Source organism: Amphichorda felina (genome assembly GCF_050947745.1).
Source record: "Amphichorda felina strain 45539 chromosome Unknown scaffold_5, whole genome shotgun sequence".
NCBI lineage: Eukaryota > Fungi > Ascomycota > Sordariomycetes > Hypocreales > Bionectriaceae > Amphichorda > Amphichorda felina.
The window spans coordinates 137825-157658 of record NW_028145045.1 but is presented as its reverse complement, the minus strand read 5'-3'; the positions used below and the strand labels follow the sequence as shown (position 1 = coordinate 157658).

Here is a 19834-nt window from a genome sequence, read left to right as displayed (position 1 = left end):
GCAGTTCGGTACGCATCAAAGTCGCCGAGGAGTTTGACTGAGTTCTCCCATTGCGTGTCCGGATCAATGGCGTAGGGTTCCATTTCAAACGAAGTTCCGGATTCCGAGCTTATTCAAAGATCAGATGATGGGGCGCCTAGCGGTATTTGTAGGCACTTGGGTCAGGGGGTCCAAACTTACCGCCACTCAGTGTACTCCATATATATTAATAATAGATGGGCTTACGGACCGTGATACCGAATATCCTAGCATCTGACGCTTGGCGCCTCCGATGTGCTAGCCTAAGGTACTCCGGAAACCGTCTCTCCCAACGGTTCACGTACCCGAGGGAACTGGATCCACATATGAAGCACTTCCTTCATACGGGGATAGCCTGAACCCCGCCTTAGAGCCTAGCCAATGGCCCGGTGACAGACTCTTGGGTTGAGGTTTGGACTCGATACGGTTGGTTTGTTTCGTATGTGCTTGGTCCGGGCGGATGAGACGGTATTACACGTATAGATACACATAAGAATATATTACCTAGCTGGCAAGATACGCAAATGCGACTATACACACGAATACACCCTTATAATGATGGTGTCTCATCGTTTTACTAACCGCTCAGAAGCGGTGCTTGGGAGCCTCCAAAGCCATTCGAGGTCGCAACATCCGGGTTGGGATAGTACCAGCACGCAATGGCAATAATCACATATACAATCTGCAACGGTCAGTCCGAGCGCCAACTGCCACACGTTAAACAAGGGGAACCTACCACGAGCAGTGCTCCCTCGAGCCAGTTAGACTCCCCATCGCGGAGAAAGCTTCCAACGACAAGGATAGAGAGCACTAGCAGGCAAATCATGAAAATCTCAAAATTGAGGTCCATAGGCTTGCCGAGTGCCCAGCCAATGATGACGACCAGGGGGCCGTTGAAGAGTGCTGTCTGGATGGACGGCCCAAGGCAGTGGTACAGGGCGACATTGATGACTCCGTCTGCAGAGAGTCAGTATTAATACCATTAGTGCTTCTTCAGGGTCTACGGAGCAGAAGAGTAGACACTCACCCCATGCTTCGTCGATGGCTGTCAGATGCTCGGCCGCCTTCTCCACGAGCGGGAGGAGAATCAGGCCTAGAAACTGATCGGGGATCCCACTCTCCACTACATGCTCGATCCTCTGAACAAGCAGCCACAAAAGCACTGTAACTAGCGCCAGTGCAATCACCAGGGCGACGATTGTCTCTGTCATGGTAAACTTGGGCTTCTCCATATCCGCCTCGCGGTCCGTGTCCCGGTGCTCGTCCATCTCGATGACCTCGTCGAAGATGCTATGCTGGCTGCTCGCCTGGTACCAGATGTAGAGGAAGAAGGCAACTATCAGTGCAATGGAGGTAGCCTGGCTGATGCGGAGCACGTCGTCCTGCAGCCTTCCCTCTGTGAGGTCCTCGTGCAGTGGCCGCAGACCCGGATTGCGGGCATCCGGCCGGGCCTCGGCCTTGAGGGCAGAGTAGAAGGCGCTGGGGATGAGCAGTCCAAAGGCCGCCACCAGGAGAAGGCCCGTGCCGACCTCTGAGACAATGGCATGGAACTTCTGGCGGGCTTGGCGGAGTCCGCCGACGAAGAAGCAGAGGCCCAGGCACAACAGCAGGTTGGTCAGGATGCTGCCTAGGATAGCAGCTTGGATGATGGGGATCAGGTTCCCCTCATTGCCATGTTTACCCTCGGCATCGTGCTTAGCAATCAGGATAATGAAGAGGATGATCTCAATGATGGAGCCAAACGTGGTCTCGATGAGTATGCCCGCCACCTTGGGCATCTTGCGGGCAAACTCCTGACCAGCAAATCCGAGTAGGTTGGCCGAGGGCACGACAGCAACATAGGCGGTAGCGAACTTCCACAAGTCGAGTCCCGGGAAGCAGTGGAGGACGATGGTGACGAGGACAAAGGGCCACAGGACGTTGACTAGCATGGACGCGGTGCAGGAGCTGCGCCAGAGAACAGCGAGGAAGTGGCTCGGATGGAATCCGCTTCGGCCGCTCTCGCCCTCATGGGCGATGGCGATTCCATTGGAATTGGATGAGGACTGACCATTTCTTGGGCCAGCGGTTGGCAACAGTGGTGTCGACTCGTGACTTCGTTGAGCCTGAGAAGGGTGTTGGTTGTCGGCCATTGCGCTGACCGGGACCAAGTGGGATCCAATGCAATGAGTGTGAATCCTGTGTGGAGGATGATGAGAAATTAGGTCTAGGATGACTATGAGGATGAGAAGGTTCGGGATCTACGAGTACGGGGCGGTGAGTGAGATATGTGACGTCCTTGTTGCGCTATCTCTGAAGTTTGTTGTTTCCGCAGTCGAACTTGTTGTCTCAGACATCTGAAGACACACCTAGTTCCCAATCAGGGAATGGACAGAGAGTTCAGCCAGAAGAGATGCATAATCCAGGTCTGGTGTCTCAGTTGATACGAGAATGCCCAGTCATGGGCCAACGTGGAAAAGCCCATGTCCGCAAACTCATGAATATCGGGGCTCCGGATCCACCAGGGCCGAGGCCGGTCACCTCCGGGCAGTAGTGGAGATCCCGAAGCTGAGGCCGAGGCGGCCGGCCGAGATGGCAGACTGCGGGGTGCATATCGAATACTTACGGGCAAAGAACCACTGATGAGATGATCCAAACGAACTGAACATATCGGGGAGAAGGGATTGTGCCGGTGTGTGCTGAAAGACCGATAACGAATGCTTCTTCTGTCCCATCACCCCCTCATCCGCACTTAATCGCAGTGCCGAGGCGTCGACCACGGAGCCAAATTGGTCACGACCAAGCCATAGTATTTTTTTGCCTGGATAATTATCCCCATTGTTAATTCAGCACAGGTCAGCAAAGGCCAGCAAAGGCCAGCAAAGGCCAGCAAAAGTCAGCAAAGCGTGAAGGCTCCCAGCTGAGCAACTAACACGCCAAGTCGCCAATGGCCTCACAGGTCACATCCAACATCCCCGAAAGCAACCAGCCCCCAACGTAATACGCTGTACTGACCTAAAGAATTCATATTATTATTATTCAATTTCCCACTTCTTGGCAGCCGCTGAAGAAGACCAACAAGTCAAGCCCCCATTATCAGTTTAGAAATCCTGCCTCGGCGTGCTCACCTGCATTGAAATGCCCTTTGTATCGCCTCACTGGGGGCTCAAGGGCCGGTCCTTGGCAACGTTTCTTCGCGAAGGAGCATTCCGCCCTCTCCAGGAAAAGTGGTGGAAGTCAGGGGCGGGATAGGATGGGCCTCAGCCTCATAAAGGCACCGGATCCCGGATCTCAGTGGTCTCGAAGGCAGCAAAGAACCCAACCACAATCCTACTGGGCGTTGTCCCCCTGTCACCTTCCAAACGCCTGAGGGTGGTACAGTCAGAGCCTCGTCCACCTCGTCCCAGCCTGGTCTCTGCATTTTTGGTGGACTCTTGAGCGTCGATGCGAGGTCGCATCAGTAGCCAAGTGAGCAGATGTCGTCTTCTAGAGTCTAAAACCCTCGTCAAGGCCGTTGCAACATTCCCATACCATTAGTACGTAACCCCACCACCAATGTCTCTGCCCTACACGACCACGATATGCCAGAGCATGACTGTTACTACATAGCGTATGGGGACATTCCCAAGGCGGCAGGATTCGGGCACGGACAAGCAGGGAGCGGGAATAACGGAGTCACGAACAACTGAGGTGAAGAGATGGCCAATGGCTGCTGCTGACACTGGCGATGAGGGTGAGGACTCGAAGGGGGTTGGTTGCCGGTTTGATGATCGGCACCCATGTGGGAGGAGAACATGAGCCGAGTTCCCAGGTCTGCGATGGTCGCTCCCAAAAGCCCAAAATAGCTAGCTACCTGTGCTCCGTACTTTGCAGTAAGTGAGGCATCTCCATACTTCGTACTGTGGGTTGTACTACTTTTCTCGCCGCAGGGCTGCGCCGCAGACTTACATATACGCACGCGCTTTGATGCCACGCGAATGACGACACAGTGCTATGCAAGTCGTCATGATACGACCATCCTTTAGTATACTACATGATAGTAGCTGGAGAAGATAGGTTTCGATTTTTATTTTGAAGAGTCGAAGCCTGTTGGGTCATGGATGTTGGGTGCCACGGCCAGAGAGATTGCCCTAGAGTTGATCTCGGTCGCTGCCTGTTGGTGCAGAGTCGCGGGTCCTTTTCATCGTGTCCAGGCACCGAGCAAACCATGCATGATTGTGAACTCGGTGTCCATGGTTCCCTGGGGTCCAGGATCAGGCTTCAGCCCCCAGTTCTCGCGAGTCTCCCATATCCAGGATGATTCTGCGGGGAGGATGTAATGGAAGAGGTGGATTGCATGAATCCCGTCCGTGAGGCGTGTGGGAGGGAAGGGCCAAAGTTCCCTGGTTGGACAGTAGAGGAGGAGTCGGAGGAGGGGAGCCAGTGGGGAGCCAGTGGGCTGCTAGCGAGCTGCCGGTGGAGCTGCCAGTGGTCAGCAGTGGCTTGGGTGGCTGCGGATACGGCGCACGCCTGTGCACGCCCGGGCGCCCGGGATCCACGTGTCCAGCGCTCCAGCAGGCCTCCATCAGCCCTGCTTGTCCTGTTTGCACCATGTTGCTGCCCAGATCCATGTCCTCCATGGATGATGGTCCTCTTCTCCATCCATTCCACCGCCAAACCAGGCACAGCCATGGCGTCAACCCGTCTCCATCATCCACCCAAGATTCCAAGTCGCCCCCAGATCACCGATCCTTTGCCCTGTTGGGACGCTGCCAGGGTCTACCCCAGACCTTTTGTCCGCAGCGTATCCCCCATACATGGCCGCCCAGAACCACTTACCAAGGCCTGCTGCTCGTACATATTGCCAACATGTTGTCCGCATCGCCTCCGCTTGCCCTCTCACTCGAGGACATACCTCCTGTGAGAGCCTCACCATGTCCAGAAGCCTGAGTGCTCGACCTCCTCCTCGACTACAAGTACAAACACAGCCCCATAGACCGTTGAGATAGTAGGGCCAGCAACCATGGCACCCTTACACACATCTTCTCCCGCCAGTCTCATCGAGCCGAGAGCGCCGCCCAGCGACCCGTGGAATGGCAGAAACTCTAATAATCAGATCATTGTGGAAGCCTGGGGTCAGGGGCTCAACGTCGGTGCTCTCGTCTTCATCACCCTGGTTGTCCTCTGCAACTACCGCCAGAATGTCCTTCTACACAAATTAATTCTCCTCGAGGTATGCTCATCGACAGCCGCCATTACCAAAGGACCACCTTGACATGTTTCCCAGCTGATCCTCGCCGTCTGGCATGGCTTCTTCATCTTCTTCCCGGATCCTGCCTATGGCTGGTAAGTCATCGCTAATTTCCTCCGCTGGCACTGGCTTCCTCGCCTGCTGACCACCCTCAGGATTCTGAGTGCTACAGCCATTCCCCTGTACATCTCGTACACTCTACACAACATCGTTGCCTGGATCAAGATCAAACCTTTCCTTCCACGATGGGGAGGCCTGTTATTCATCATCACACTCGGCATTGTCCAGCCCTACTGGGTTCTCGAGTCGTGGGCCAACTTCTACTACTTCAACGACCTAGGTCACCATGGAGTCTTCAAGAAAACCCGCTATCTGGAACCACTCGTGAGGTTTGTGGGAACCTACGTAGCAACTCGTTCCACAGTCGGAATCTGACAAGTTTCGCAGGGACCCGTGGTGGATATTCACAACGGTCAAGCTGGTGCTGGTTATTAACAAGAACTATGACTACACTCTGATCGGCTTGGTCCGCACAAGCCCGCGGTTCGGCGTCATGTTACTGTGCATGTTTGTCTCCATCGCCTTCATCCTCACCGACATCATTGTCACCGCCCGTGTCTCGGTGCAGAGCGGCATCAACCCATTCTGGCGGGTGAGTTCCCAAAGCATCAGTTTATGTGGGGATCAAAGGACCCAAATGCTAAGTTTCCGCAGCTCGCGCTCGTCTTCAAGTGTGCCTCTGATGCCATATTCCTCGATGACTTCAAGAGCGTCCTCGACCGCATCGCCGCGTCCGCCATGAAGTACGTCGCCAATCTTCCTCACAGCTCCATGGGGACCAGCAAAGACAACAACCCTAGCAGCGGCGGCCGTAGACGGGGGAGCTCCATTGGCTTCAGACGTCCGAGCCTCGGGGCTCGATTCAGCAGCAACCAGCCTCGCAACGTGGTCCACATATCAGCCGAGAACGGTCCCAACAGTGGCAGTGCTTTCGGCACGGAGGAGCGTCCCAATAGTAGCCGCAACAGCTGGCGCTCGATACCCTTTTCATCACCCCGCGGCATGGCCAACATCAACACCGACATATCGAATCCACATCGCCATATCCGCGCGGACACGACCATTACTATTTCTGAAGACGACGAGCTGGACCCCAAATTTACCAACGTGTCGGCACATGGACGTACCGGTTCTCAGGATCGAATCCTGACGCCAGGGTTGCCCACCAGCACGCCGCCCGATTACGGCTGGGGCGAACCCCCGGGTGGTGGCGGGAGCAGATCGAATGACGCCGAGTCTGATATTCCCATGGTGCCGATGCGAGCCAGGATAAGCAATCGTTTTGGATAGAGAGGGCAGGGTTGGAGGGTGGATATGATTGATGGCCCATTTGGCCCTAGAGCCATGAGATACGATAAAAGCGTTATATACTGGGGGTAAACCAGTACTTTCCATAATACAAACAAATATGACTTGCCTAAATTGCAGTACTGGTACAAATTTATGGGCGTGGCAGACTACTCCTACTATTGAGTTCCTCGTCTTTTAAAGCAGTGAACTACCTAAAAACTCCAAGCGCCACACAGAAGCAGAGCTTAATGTTAACAAGTACAGGCATGCCAGTACTAGGCCGAAGAGAAAACGCATTTCTATGCATGTTTGAACACCTCAACGTGGGTGGGCGTGCAGAGGCCAACGGCGTAGTCCCAACAGCTTCTAGTTCAGCAGCAGTATTATGACTCGGACACCAGGGCGACTCAAGTACAATGACTATGGCCGATTCTAGAGGGGTCTAAAATTTCGTATACGAGATTACTGGCAACAAGGGCTTTCAACTTGGCTTGAACTCTAAGGTCAGGTCCCCCTATAATTGACGCTGGGCGTATGTACATGAGGCCTCCCCCTTAGATCTGTCCCAAAAGGCCTGGCTGACCGCCACCAAAACCATAACCACAATACCAAAAGAAAGAAAAAAGGAACTGTCAGACCAGGTCCCGTCAGAGCCCGAGCCCAGACAAGCCAAACCTTGCCCTGTCCGTGTTGTGCTCTGGTGTTGACCGACCTCTTCGTCTCGACAATCCTCAACTCCTATTATGAGAGATTCCGCCAGTGTTCCATTCAAACTCCATCTATTCGCAATCCGTACAGGAAATAACCCTGAATATCACTTTCGACTCCCTCCAGAGACTTCCCCCAACAAGACCGGCCTTTCCAATTGTGGCCAATAGCAGAAAATGAGACTCGGTACTACCATGTGGTGGAGGAAGAAGGGCCAGGCCAAGAACGAGGTCGCTTCGCCCACACAGAGACAGACGCCCGCCGTCGAGGCTCCCGAAGCAGAAGTCGAGGTACCGGCCAACATCTTCAGCGAGGGAGGCACCAGCTACCGCACCATGGGTCGCTGGGACACGGCCCTCGTCCTCATCACCAACCAGGTGGGCATGGGCATCCTCTCGCTGCCCGCCATGCTGCGCATCCTCGGCATCGTCCCGGGCGCCATCGCCATCATCGGCGTCGGCCTGCTGTCGAACTACACCGCGTACGAGCTGCTGCAGTTCTACCGCAAATACCCCCATGTTGTCAACATTGTCGACATGGCCCGCATCGTGGGTGGGCACCCTTTCGAGGTCGTCGTCGGGATCGGCGTCCTCGTCAAGTTGTGCCTCACGTGTTCGTCTGCCACCGTCACGCTCTCGGTTGCCTTCAACAGCATGAGCAACCACGCCATGTGCACCGTTGGTTGGATCGGCGTCTCGGCAGCTTGCTGTTGGCTGCTGTGCCTCCCGCGCAAGTTCAAGTTTGTTGCCCAAGCCGGCATCCCCTGCACCATCAGCATATTTGCTGCCGTCCTCATTGTCATCATCGCGCTCGGCATCGCCAATCCCAGAGGTGCGCCGGTGGGCGGTTTCGACAAGGAGATTGTGGTTGTGGGCAACCCGTCCTTCAAGGAGGGCCTCAACGCCTGTCTGCAGATCTGCTATGCCTACGCTGGTAAGCAACCCCTATCTGACTCCGAAAGCCTTCTGTAAATGCTCGGAAGCTGATTCTTACCGTCAACAGGAAACGTTGGCTTCGTGTCCTACATGGCGGAGATGAAGAATCCTTCAAAGGACTTTGTCCCTGGCATCATCGCCCTCCAGATCTTCTCCATCCCGCTGTACCTGCTCGTCGCCATCGCCATCTACTGCCTGGCTGGGCAGTATACCACATCTCCCGCCCTGGGCTCGGCGCCCGAGATCCCCGCCAAGGTAGCCTACGGCATAGTCCTTCCAGCGCTCCTGGGCACCGGCCTCGTGTTTGGCCACACCGCCGTCAAATACCTCTATGTCATCGTCATGCGAGCCCTCAAGTCCACGCATCAGATGACAGACCAGTCCCTCAAGTCGTGGAGCGTATGGGTCGGCTCGGCCACCCTGTTCTGGATCATTGCGTTTGTCATCGCCAACGCCATCCCCATCTTCAATTCCATCCTGGCCATCTCGTCGGCCACCTTCATTGCCTGGTTCACGTTCGGCATCAGCGCCATCTTCTGGTTCTACATCAACTGGGGCCGCCTGTTCAGCAGCCCGGCAAAGATCGCCTTGGCCGTCCTCAACGCCCTCCTGATCATCCAATCTATATTCATGAACGCCGCTGGGCTGTGGACGGCCATCACTGGTCTCATTGACATCTTCAACAATAAGGAGAGCCAGATCAAGGGCTCCTTCACCTGCGCAGATAACTCCATCCTATAGACTACTTGGGTTCGATCAGAAGGTGGTTCGAGATGGACGAGGAAAGGCGTCGATACGCGTACCAGGTATATTTTTCCACTCTTTCAAGAGCAAAGTTTATTACGCCGGCGTAGCGTATGAATGCTTAGAGCTGTGTCGAACGGGGTCTATGAGATTAATATGATAGAATTAATAGCGGCCATTTGGCAAATAATAAAACTGTATAAAAATCATGTTAATTAACCAGTATGGCAGCGTTCTTGAAAATTCCCATAGGAAGTGCAATATCCTCCAGCAGCCGCCCGTTTGATTCGGTCCCTTTGCCACAATGGCTAATCGTAGCTACCCGGTCGTTCCGCGTGTGCAATCTGTATCCTCATCAGTGCCCTCACCATTCATCACAGCGCACCACACATCACCAGTGCGTACATATCCCTCCCGACAGAATATCTCAGCACATGGTTGGTTTGGAAAGCCCAATGGATTGTGCCGACGGGACGCTGCACGCGTCGGCGAAGAAAAAAGTCCTCTATTTCGGTGATGTACAATGCCGTCCCCGTTCGAATCGCCCGTCCGCACCTAGTTGCTCCTGGCTCCGCCCTTGGACTCCCGCAGCTCGTCCATCTTGGCAACCCGCTTCTTGAACTCGACGTACTGGCACTTCTCGTAGCTGTGGCGCTCGTCCTGTGTGGCACGCAGTCCGTCAGCAACACTCCCTCCACGGCTAGTCGGGCGGCCCGCCCGGGCGGACTTTGGGAACAACGTACGCTGCACTTCCAGGGCGCGTACCACGTGTCGCGGCGGCACTTGTTGAGGGGGATGAGGAGGTGGGCGCAGCTGTCGCGGTAGGCAAGAGGGAGGCGGGCCTCGCGCATCTCCTCGCGGGTCGCGGCTGGGAGGGCTGTCAGTGCTCAGATCGCTGGTGGGAGATGTCCATTGTGGAATACGTACGCCGCGGCTCTGCTGAAGTGTCGGAAGCCATGGTGGTGGTTCAATTGGCCGTCAACAATTGAGGTTGTTTGCGGTCGAAGCTGGAGCGACGTTTGATGTCGGGTCAAGGTCGGCCGTATTGGGCAGTCTGCCTAAGATCTCAGGCACCAACATCCACCCCGTCAAATCACCGTCGTCCCATTCCAAATTCCAACAACCTACGCTTGTCGCATGTCGATATCCCTAGATCTGGCGACCGACATGAATTAAAGTTCGTTTTCTGTACTTGACCTGTATCTCTTCAAAAGCCATGCACGGCGACAACTCCCTGTCCGGCTACGAGTCTGGCGCACGACGTATCAAGTCTGTCGGTGAGCGACTTCAGACAGGCTCATGGCAATGCAGCACTCGATGTTAGAGAATCAGCTTAGACGGTTTGTCGACGGCTTTCTCATGCAAAACGCATGTTTATCAAATGGCCCAGCGGCTATGCTGAATGGTTTTCACTCCCGCTTTCCCACAATCAACCACAACATGGAAGTCCATGTATGCAGTGGGAGGGCTCCGCGATCTCCTCTGGATGCCTGTCTGCCAACGCAAGAGATGATTCATAGCACTTGCCACAAGAACTGGGGCAAAAGGCTTTATTCTACCAACGAACTGCCAGTGGCACTCGTATTCCCAGATCGCTTGGCACCTCGTTGTGCGTTGCCAGGCGACATGACCACCGCCGCCAGAATGGTTGGCTGAGACGATCCCATTCTCTCACCCACGTCTCTACTCCCACCAACCCACGGACTCCACGACAAATTCACAGCTGCCCAACTTGAAACGAATGTTTTTAACGCGTATTTCTAAGACTTGGCTGTTATCGTATCTCTTGTTGTTGTGACCAATCCAGGCTCTCCTTGGTTGTGCACCAGGCGCCCTCCCACTAGGTTGAAACTCGATATAAACCTCCCGTCGCAGCATTCTACGACACGTTCTCTCTCCATCAGCGTGTATTTTCCTCTTGTTCTATATACCAAATAACCTGTGTCGTTGTCGTCGACACATACTCTCGTTCCGAGTCGACTTGCTCCAGGAGATTCGAGTCACTCAGCCATTCCTTCGTCCTTTGCGCGCCACTCAACTCATTCTGTTAACATTGCTCTTCGACACTTATTATTTATTCTTCCTCTACATTTAATACCTTTCACACGGCATCATGACGAGCCACGAAAATGTCATCGCCTGGCTGGTTCCCACGGCGCGCGGCAGCAACGCCGAGAAAGCCACTCACATGGCTGAAAACTTCTTCCGAACAGTCACCACAACCTCCTCACCATACCTCGCTTCTCGCCTCTCAGACCTCTTCTCTAGTCGATCTCGGAATGCCATCCAAGTCTCTTTTGATCAGACCCCCAAGAGGCCCGGGAGATTCATCCTCGGCACCGATCCTCGCAGCTGCGACATCATCCTCCCTGCCGTGGCTGGCGTCGCCCGTCAGCACTGCTCTCTGAGCTTCGACAGCGAATCGCGCTTAGTGCTGGAAGACTTCTCCGATCAGGGCACGCAGGTCTGGTACGACTGGGAGAGTGTGGGTGACAAGACCGACTACACCTGGGTGCTCTGCTGTGGCCCAGGCACCGCACAGCGCATCACCATCGACATCCAGGGTCTACGTTTCCAGGTCATCCTCAACGACTATCCCGAAAGGGACACCAGGGCCTACCAAGACAAGGTTGAAGCATTCTGCCAGCAGCCATCATGGGCCGATGGCCTGAGTTCGGGCTGGGACCGGGCAAGTGTCGCCCCCGTGTTGCCACTCTTCGCGGCTGAGCCGCTGTTTCGACACATTTTCGTCAAGAGCATTGGGGCCGATGAACCGAGGGGGGAGATATATCTTTGGAATATAGCAAAACCATGGGAGCCGATGGTTAAAGCGGTGGCGTGATGGGGCCGTCTCTTATTTACCATATGGGGTTTTGCTAGGATTTTGGTATAAGAGGCCACAGACTGATCCTCGCGTAATGAAGTTAGTCTAACTTGAGCATTTGAATTCAATCTTTTACACCGGGAAAGGTGGATGTTTTATAACACCCCCTTCACACACGACTATTATTAGTTGGTTTCATTGAACGTTTAACAAGTAGTCGAAGACAGTGATACTTCGCACTGATCAGCAACACGTGGAGACAGGACAAGTAAAACATGGTATACGGGAAGGTCCTGAAACCATACAACTATATCGGCGACTGAAAAGCCGTAGTAAACGATTCGCATTGATCCTTGACGCCATAAGCCATGGGAAATCACCGCTAGATTCTGCCCTATTGTTCGCTGGCCTCTGTTTCCTTTGTCTCTTGCTCCGCCTCCTTCTTTGCCTGCGCCTGCTCCTCGTCGTCGTCAGCAAAACGGGTCATACTAAAGTCAGGCACGTCTCTCCTCGGTCGTCCCCGACCGCCCTTCCTCTCTTTTCGTTCGCGCGCCTCGCGAGCCTCCGTCTCGATCAGTTTCTTCTCATCCTTCTTGCTCAGCATGGTCCCCTGCAAGCTGAGGAAGGTCGAGTTCCCGCTCACGCCGACGTCAAAGTTGCGTATCCGGAAGCGCACCTTGCCCTGGACTTTTTCGCCGGTGCCATCTACCCAGTACCCCGTGCTATGGATCTGACGCACCACGCCGTGCTCGTCGGCAGCTGTGAAGACGGAGGCAGTCTCCTCGAAGGGGCCATCGGCCTCCTCGTTTGAGACCCATTTCCATGATGGTGGCAAACGCCGAGCCTCAATGGAGGCGTTAAACTTGCCGAAGCAAACAACGCCAATATGCCCCTCGGTCTGCAGGTTGACACTGCCCTCCATCCAGGCGCCGCGGCTGGGCACAAAGAGCTTGACATCGGCGGTCATCCAGCCAAAGCCACCGCCAAACTCGGCGCGCGACCTCACAGTAGTGGGGGAATCGTCTTCGGTGGCAGCGCCTGCACGGCCGGGGTTCTCGCCGAGAGACACATTCTTGTAATCGAGTAGGACACCTCGCAATGAGGGAACGTAGCGGTTCTTGAGGTGGCGAAGGTGCTGTTCCTCACAGCCGGTGATAGGCTTGTCCCAGCCGGTGGGGTAGAGCGGTTCATAGAGGGAGACGGTCTGGTTGAAGAAAGGGAATTGAGGGTTGGGGGGGATGTCGGAAGGTTGGTGGATCTTGCCAGAGCTAGACTTGGGAGGGGGAGGCGCCATGTCAACGTCCATAGCGTCAGGATCAGACTTAGCAGGCGCATCATCGTCTATAGCAATAGCTGGTGTCTCGGGTTGTTTCTTCGACTTTTTCTTTTTATCCTTCTTGTCGGCAGTTTCAGAGGGATCGTCGGCAGGGGTTGGGTCTTCTTCCGCATCCACAGCCTTCTTAGACTTCTTGGACTTCTTCTTCGGGCTCTGTTCTTCAGTCGGTGTTGCTTCAGCAGGCCCCTCTTCCTCAAGCTGCTTCTTCTTGTCCTTTTTCTTTTTCTTGTCCTTCTTATCGGCCTTTACTTCGACATTTTGCTCGGTGTTGGTCTCGGTAGCGACGACGCTCTTGGACTTCTTGTGTTTGCGGTCGGTGTCGGCAGGGGCTTCTTCTTCGCGGGCACGCTTCTTGGCCGACTTGTCCTTCTTCTCCTTCTTCGGTTTGGCCGCCTCGGGCGACTCAATTGGCGCCATGGCTTTGTTGCTACGTCGCAATCGTGGATGCGGATTCGGTCGGGACGCAGGTGGAAAGGTTCAGGTACTTAGGTGTTAGGCGGTAAATTTTTTTTCTGAAGTTGCTTATCGATTATCATGACCGACCACTTCAACGTGGGGAGGTGGGGCCTTACATGCTCACAGGCGTCATCACGCAGTTACAACTCACGACCATGCATCAAAATAATTGATTGATCTTGCTACTCATATCGACGGATACTCGCAAGGCTTCAGCAGGAATTTCCTCCGTCATCAAAATACGGCGGCGCCGCCTTCTTCTTTAGCCTCTTCACCAGGGTAGAGGCGGGTGGGCCTTTGAACAATCTAGATTCTAGAGCCTCCTTTCTCAGCAAGTGCTTATGCTTATCCATACCCCAGGGGCCCAGGGTCGCGGTTATTTCTCTTTCTCCATGTTGATCTGGACCCATATCCGTCAAATCATTTGCCTGAGTTGACCGTGGGTTGACCCTGAGAAATCTCCTCCTAGATAGCACGCTTTACCATCCTCGAGGATGGAAGTACCAGCTAACCCAGTATCATCGATACCTGAATGTCATGCTCATCGTCCGCCAACCCCAACGCGGCCATCGGCGGCTCTTATCGGCACCACAACTCAGACGGTCCGGCTGCAACGGCACCGATACAGGAGGAGTGCGCGATCGGACACCATGTGTGTTTGGGCTAGCTTGCATAAGTAGGTAGTAATATTATGATAAGAACGTATTTCCAGCGGGTGGGCCAGGACTAGGTAACTAACCCCCTCAGCTCTTGGCTCCGACATCGTTGATGCCACTTTCATCGTGAAGCACTTCGCCAATTCCAACTCCAAGATATCACGCAATTTTTCAAACCGCACATACAACCTTGAATGAGGAACTAGATACTGCACCCGAGAATCCCAATCAAATATTCCTAGAACAGGTCATCCGAGCTACCATGGAGTCCCTACGGATCGTCGTCCTCATCAACACCGATGACCCGGAGCCCATGCGCTTGATGCGCGAGAGCTACGAGTCCATCTTCACCAAGTTGGCCCCGGGTGCCAACGTCGAGTTCTTCAACGGTGTTCTTGACCCTCAACTCCCACAAATTGGCCCCGACCAGCTCTATGACCTGCTTGTCATTGGTGGCGGCACCTACGTCCCCCGGGACGATGCTCAGTGGATGAAGAGGCTCGTCGAGTTTGAAAAGAAGCTCTACTTCGACTGTCCCGATCAGAAAGTCCTCGGCATCTGCCTAGGGCATCAAACCATGACAACTACCCTCGGAGGGACCCTAGCTTTCCTTCCGGAACCCGAGGTGCGTTCGATCCATGACTGGTAGACAAAAATGCCCTGTGGATTTCTTGAGACTAACATGAGCGTATCTAGCTGGCGGTAACCCCGGTGGCGTTGACAGAGAAGGGCCAGGCATTCTTCAACAAGACGGATATCCAGATACATGAATTCCATCAGCGCAGCGTCGATGTATGCCAGCCTGGATTTTCACCGCTCGCGGAGAACAACCAGATTCTCATCTCCGACAGCGGAAACTACCTGACTTTTCAGGGACATCCTGAAATGACTGGCGAGATGATGCGGTGCCTATTACTTTCAAAGGCAAGTGTAGCCTCTGGGTACATAAAGAAAGAGGTGCAGGACGACGAGGAATCAGAGGCAAGAAAGGCGCTTCTCGTTAAGGCAGGGCTGGATCACGATGCGCTAGATATCTGGAGAAGTATCCTCCACTGGGTAAGAACTAAGTAGTAGTACCAGAAGTCCCGTGGTATAATAGCACAGGCACGCGACGACGTCAGGAAACTGATTAGGGGGCTATCGATTCGAGCAATGGCACGTCTAAGCCAAGGGGAAACTAGTTGGAGGATTCTTAGAAAGTCGTATCTTTATCTATTTCTACTGGATATGGATACAAAAACACAATATAATGGTCAAGATGTGAGCGCTAAATTCGGAACCAACCGAGTATCCATCCCCAGCTTATTCAAGGGACAAATTGCATCTTGGACTCCTTGAGCACGTTCACAAGGCATAGTCCAGGGTATTTTGTGAAGTAAAAGGCCACCCTGCCCTGATACCTTACTATCCGCAAGAAAGTCCCACTTGGGCAGTCACAGAGGCACGGCAAGGTCCTGCCGACGGGCGGTTGGCTCGGTACGGGTATCTTAGTTCAGGTCCATCACGTCGGCAATGAATCGCGTAGACGGTGGGGATATCTAAAGAAATCCTCACATCAGTCTGCGAACGTCGTCATCTCTCGGGATCCTCTACCGTTAAAACACCGACTAGTCTCTTTGTTAGCCCTGTCTGCTGGTTGGCTCTCCAGAGACGTTTCACCATCATGGCAGTGACCAACAAGAGCCTTCAGATTCGTTGAAACCAACTGAATTCTCCAGGAGGACCAGTTAAAGTAAACCCGACATCGACCTAGCCCCGAGACATACACCAGCATTCCAGCGTCTGCCAAATACAGAAGGTTCCCCACGGAATCGATTGGCTATGGGCTGAAGTCGCAGGGAGACTCGGGATTTAATTCCCTCCATCTGGAGTCGCCGTTCCAAAATTTGCAGTGACATTTTCCACGAGGCCAACGGTCGAATGAACGGTACGTTAGACTAAATCCCTCGGCGGGGAGTTGAGTTGGCACCTTTGCGACGCATAGACAAAGGGACGCCCTGAGGTTCGAGCGGCGACCCCTTGCAGGACATACAGTGTACCAGCGTCCTACGCAACAAACTATCCGTGCGATCGGTTAGGAGCCGAAAAATCAAGATACAAGCATTTTAGCGAGGCCCGGTGGCGCATGGTATACGTACATGGTAGCATAGCCGCTGGTTCACACTGGAAGCAGACATAGAATGGAGGCATCTTCCACATTTTTCCACACGGAAGCAACGGCCCTCGTGGCTAGTCTCGTTCCTGAAGCTACTAGGTAAACATACAGTTTCCCGGTGCGCTACTTTGCCCTCGTGGACGCCGTTTCATTGTCCTGTTCGGCTCGCGGCCCTTCCCCACGCCACCTCGTGGGATCCAATAGCCCCACGTCGACAACCGGGATGGCGTCCAGTTCAAAGCACCGGGACAAGGTGACCTCTATCCCATGACTCAAGGGAGTATTACATCTTGTTCGCTCCCTAGATCACCTTGATCTTGAAGTGAAGGTCGGTGCACTAGTGGCCCCTCTGTTAAACGGATGGGAAAAGCCTGCCGTTTGCTGACCTGATGTGTGGCCCGTGATCCGGGGTATAAAGATGTCCCCTTCTTCTTGGTCAAATGAGCCTTTGCTTCTCGATCAAACCAATGCCAACTAAACCACTATCACTCCTTTAAAATTCTCGAGGCTTTACTCTTGTCCTTTCCTTTTTACTCTTGTCCTTTCCTTGACTGGTGACTGCTTCTTTAGTATCAGATCAGTGATCCTTCGTTTTATAACCAACCTCATTCCTTGAGCTAGTCATCGCTGTGCGTTGAGAACACACCAGGACAGTCTCTCCAGAGTTTCACAAGAAACATCCAGTCTTTCAGACAACATATCCAACATCATCCAAATGCATACTTCACTCGCCGCTCTCTTTGCCGCCTCGGCTGCCATCGTTTCCGTCGGGGCCGTCCCTTTCCGCAACAGTCAGACTGCGAGCATCACGCCCCATGACAAGTACTCCTCGTCCATCGGCGTCCCTGGCTGCAAGATCAACACCAACCGCGTCGCGTACTGGCCTGGCTCAGTCAGCTGCGACAAAATTTGCGTCAAGGTCACCAACGCCGATCGCAGCCTCTACCTGCTGAAGATTGACTCCTCGGCCGGTGCCTATGACATCTCATACGACGCATGGAATGAACTCGCGTTCGGCTCATCTGCCAAGGAGAACCCTCAGATGGGTGGCGGCATCCAGATGGAGTACGAGTTTGTCGACACCAACAACTGCAAGGACCTCCTTGACGACGGCAAGCTCCCCTTGTCTGCCCCCAACAGCATCAACTATGTGGCCTCCTGCCTAGGACAACCAAACAGCTGGGTCGCCAAGAACTACAAGCTGGTCAACATTGCCGACTCCCAATGCAAGTACGGCAAGGACGAAGAGTGCACCCTCGACCTAAATGTCTCCAACCAGCCTTCGTGCCCGTCGACGCTGGGCACCACGGAGAATCTGGACAAGCCGGTCTTTGACATTGAGTATGGAACTGGAAAGGAGGTGAAGGCGCAGTAAAGGAAAAATCGCGGGTCGATTGATACTGATAGCCTAGGACGAATTGAATGATAACGACGCTTGACAATTTTATGATCACTTGATCGTGCTATCTCCCCCAGTGGATAAATGCTGTTGTGAGTAGTCGCGTACTCTGTAAAAGATGCAGCGTGATTGCTCATCATTGTAAATCGTCGTCGCGAGTCACGACGGTGCAATGTGGATGGATGTCCAATTGCTGACAGAGCGTCGGCATGACCCGAAGACCGGAGCAGAGGGATAATCAGGAATTGGTGGCCGACGTGCCGCAGACCATGGACGTGGGAAGTTTCGCTTCCCCCGCAATTCGATGAGGTTCCAGAGGGACCTCGGAATGTTTCCATTGGGTGGCCATCCATGTGCCAGCCTGCGTCAGACTTCTGCAAGACCCTGTGAAGGAAGGCCCAGAGGGGGGAACCTACGGGGGCCTGCCCGGTGTCGGTTCGCCGGTCCAGAGCCCCGAAGCCGCTGACGGCTTGACACTCCAGTGCTGCAGTGCACCACAGGCCCTCTTCTCTCCGCAACAGTGGTAATGACTAATGGATGGCTTCCCTCGGCAACCTCGTCGCCTCATCAGTCCATCCATCTTCGTTCCAACTTTTCCCCATCGTCAGCTCATGCTTTGGTTCCCCGTCTCCTTGTTGCTGCTTTGATTGCCATTCTCCAATTCGCATGCCTGTCTGAGCGAGTACAAGCACCCCAGCAATTGACCTGCGCCTTGACGACACGGCTCACGACGGCCTACGACAATTGCGCGAAACACAGCCGACGATGCCGTCAGACGAGAGACCTGCGTCTCCGGGCAGCGAGAAGCTCCCGCCCTTTTACTCCCCAAAAAACACTTCAATCGCATCCGATGATATTGACACGCCAAACCGGCTTGTGGACGAACTTTCAATAGCACAATCCCCGCAGCCGTCGGGCAGCCCGAATGCGCCGAACCAATTGCCCCCACCATCACTCCTCTCCCCCGCCTTCACGCCACCAGCGACTCCTGGCACCCAGACACCACGCACAGCAGCCGCGCCTCGCAGCGTTCCGGTCGACAGCAGTGTTCCCTCGGGAGGATGTGGTTCCAAGAAGCCCAAGCTTCTGGAAAAGCTTCCGGAAGTGGAATGCGCAGTGCGTGCCCGCATCCCGACGGTCAATGGTGACGAAATGTTCCTTCACCTCTATACCAATAATGTCGACAACAAGGAGCACCTGGCCATCGTCTTCGGCAACCATATCCGCAGCAAGAGCCTAGATGCGCCGCGCGAGGGCGAGACCGAGCTGGACCGCATGATCCGCGGAGCATACACCGGCACGCTGTACCCTGGTCGCCTGACAAGCACCAAGGAGACAGAGCAGGCGCGGCAAGAGGGGCACCTGTCCCAGCCAAGTTCAGAGACACCTCTGGTTCGAATACACTCCGAGTGTTACACGGGTGAAACTGCGTGGTCTGCCCGATGCGACTGTGGCGAGCAGCTCGATGAGGCAGCGCGGCTCATGAGTCTCCCCGAAAACAAGGCAGGCGGCGTCATCGTGTATCTGCGCCAGGAGGGACGGGGTATTGGACTCTCGGAGAAGTTGAAGGCCTACAACCTGCAAGATCTGGGCTCGGACACGGTCGAGGCGAATCTCCTGCTCCGTCACCCGGCTGACGCCCGAAGCTATGGTCTGGCCACGGCAATTTTGCAGGATCTGGAGTTGACAGAAGTGCGACTCCTAACCAACAACCCCGACAAGATCCGGGCCGTAGAAGGCCCTAACCGGGAAATTGTTGTCAAGGAGCGCGTCGCCATGGTTCCGCTGTCCTGGAAAGGACGAGGAGGCTTCCGAAGTCGGGAAGTGGAGGGGTATCTGAAGACCAAGGTATGTTGGGGATTACCCCACCATGTCTCACCCGGAGATGATTCACTAACATGGCGCAGATTGAGAAGATGGGGCACATGCTAGATATGGGCGGGCTCTCATGATAAGAACCGATACTTTTCCAGAGCCAAATAGACGGTGCATACAGCTTTGGAAGATGGAGGAGTTTGGATGCATTTAATGGCGTTGATGGAAG

General features: G+C 54.3%; 9 protein-coding genes across 9 annotated transcripts; 6 read left to right on the top strand and 3 right to left on the bottom strand.

Annotated features, from left to right (window-relative positions):
- Positions 1-595: 595 nt before the first annotated feature.
- ACO1O0_004881 (uncharacterized protein) lies at positions 596-2150 on the bottom strand (the record flags this gene model as incomplete). Its single annotated transcript, XM_083194314.1, has 3 exons — positions 596-700; positions 755-975; positions 1046-2150. The coding sequence occupies 3 exons, from the start codon at positions 2148-2150 to the stop codon at positions 596-598; spliced, it is 1431 nt and encodes a 476-aa protein (XP_083049227.1).
- A 2849-nt stretch (positions 2151-4999) lies between these two features.
- ACO1O0_004880 (uncharacterized protein) lies at positions 5000-6577 on the top strand (the record flags this gene model as incomplete). The annotated part of the gene is made up of 5 exons (XM_083194313.1): positions 5000-5209; positions 5264-5322; positions 5383-5616; positions 5675-5879; positions 5942-6577. The coding sequence occupies 5 exons, from the start codon at positions 5000-5002 to the stop codon at positions 6575-6577; spliced, it is 1344 nt and encodes a 447-aa protein (XP_083049226.1).
- A 902-nt stretch (positions 6578-7479) lies between these two features.
- ACO1O0_004879 (transmembrane amino acid transporter protein-domain-containing protein) lies at positions 7480-8961 on the top strand (the record flags this gene model as incomplete). Its single annotated transcript, XM_083194312.1, has 2 exons — positions 7480-8218; positions 8288-8961. The coding sequence occupies 2 exons, from the start codon at positions 7480-7482 to the stop codon at positions 8959-8961; spliced, it is 1413 nt and encodes a 470-aa protein (XP_083049225.1).
- Positions 8962-9519: 558 nt separating this feature from the next.
- Positions 9520-9922, bottom strand: ACO1O0_004878 (NADH-ubiquinone oxidoreductase B18 subunit-domain-containing protein; the record flags this gene model as incomplete). The annotated part of the gene is given in 3 exon segments (XM_083194311.1): positions 9520-9690; positions 9708-9832; positions 9892-9922. The coding sequence occupies 3 exon segments, from the start codon at positions 9920-9922 to the stop codon at positions 9520-9522; spliced, it is 327 nt and encodes a 108-aa protein (XP_083049224.1).
- Positions 9923-11077: 1155 nt separating this feature from the next.
- ACO1O0_004877 (FHA domain-containing protein) lies at positions 11078-11806 on the top strand (the record flags this gene model as incomplete). The annotated part of the gene is made up of 1 exon (XM_083194310.1): positions 11078-11806. One exon carries the CDS (start codon positions 11078-11080, stop codon positions 11804-11806), a length of 729 nt encoding a protein of 242 aa, XP_083049223.1.
- A 376-nt stretch (positions 11807-12182) lies between these two features.
- Positions 12183-13541, bottom strand: ACO1O0_004876 (DNA-directed RNA polymerase I subunit RPA43; the record flags this gene model as incomplete). The annotated part of the gene is made up of 1 exon (XM_083194309.1): positions 12183-13541. The coding sequence occupies one exon, from the start codon at positions 13539-13541 to the stop codon at positions 12183-12185; it is 1359 nt and encodes a 452-aa protein (XP_083049222.1).
- Positions 13542-14498: 957 nt separating this feature from the next.
- On the top strand, positions 14499-15307 carry ACO1O0_004875 (uncharacterized protein; the record flags this gene model as incomplete). The annotated part of the gene is made up of 2 exons (XM_083194308.1): positions 14499-14861; positions 14933-15307. 2 exons carry the CDS (start codon positions 14499-14501, stop codon positions 15305-15307), a joined length of 738 nt encoding a protein of 245 aa, XP_083049221.1.
- Positions 15308-17106: 1799 nt separating this feature from the next.
- On the top strand, positions 17107-17766 carry ACO1O0_004874 (uncharacterized protein; the record flags this gene model as incomplete). The annotated part of the gene is made up of 1 exon (XM_083194307.1): positions 17107-17766. One exon carries the CDS (start codon positions 17107-17109, stop codon positions 17764-17766), a length of 660 nt encoding a protein of 219 aa, XP_083049220.1.
- Positions 17767-18555: 789 nt separating this feature from the next.
- Positions 18556-19742, top strand: RIB1 (GTP cyclohydrolase II; the record flags this gene model as incomplete). The annotated part of the gene is made up of 2 exons (XM_083194306.1): positions 18556-19638; positions 19698-19742. 2 exons carry the CDS (start codon positions 18556-18558, stop codon positions 19740-19742), a joined length of 1128 nt encoding a protein of 375 aa, XP_083049219.1.
- Positions 19743-19834: the final 92 nt, after the last annotated feature.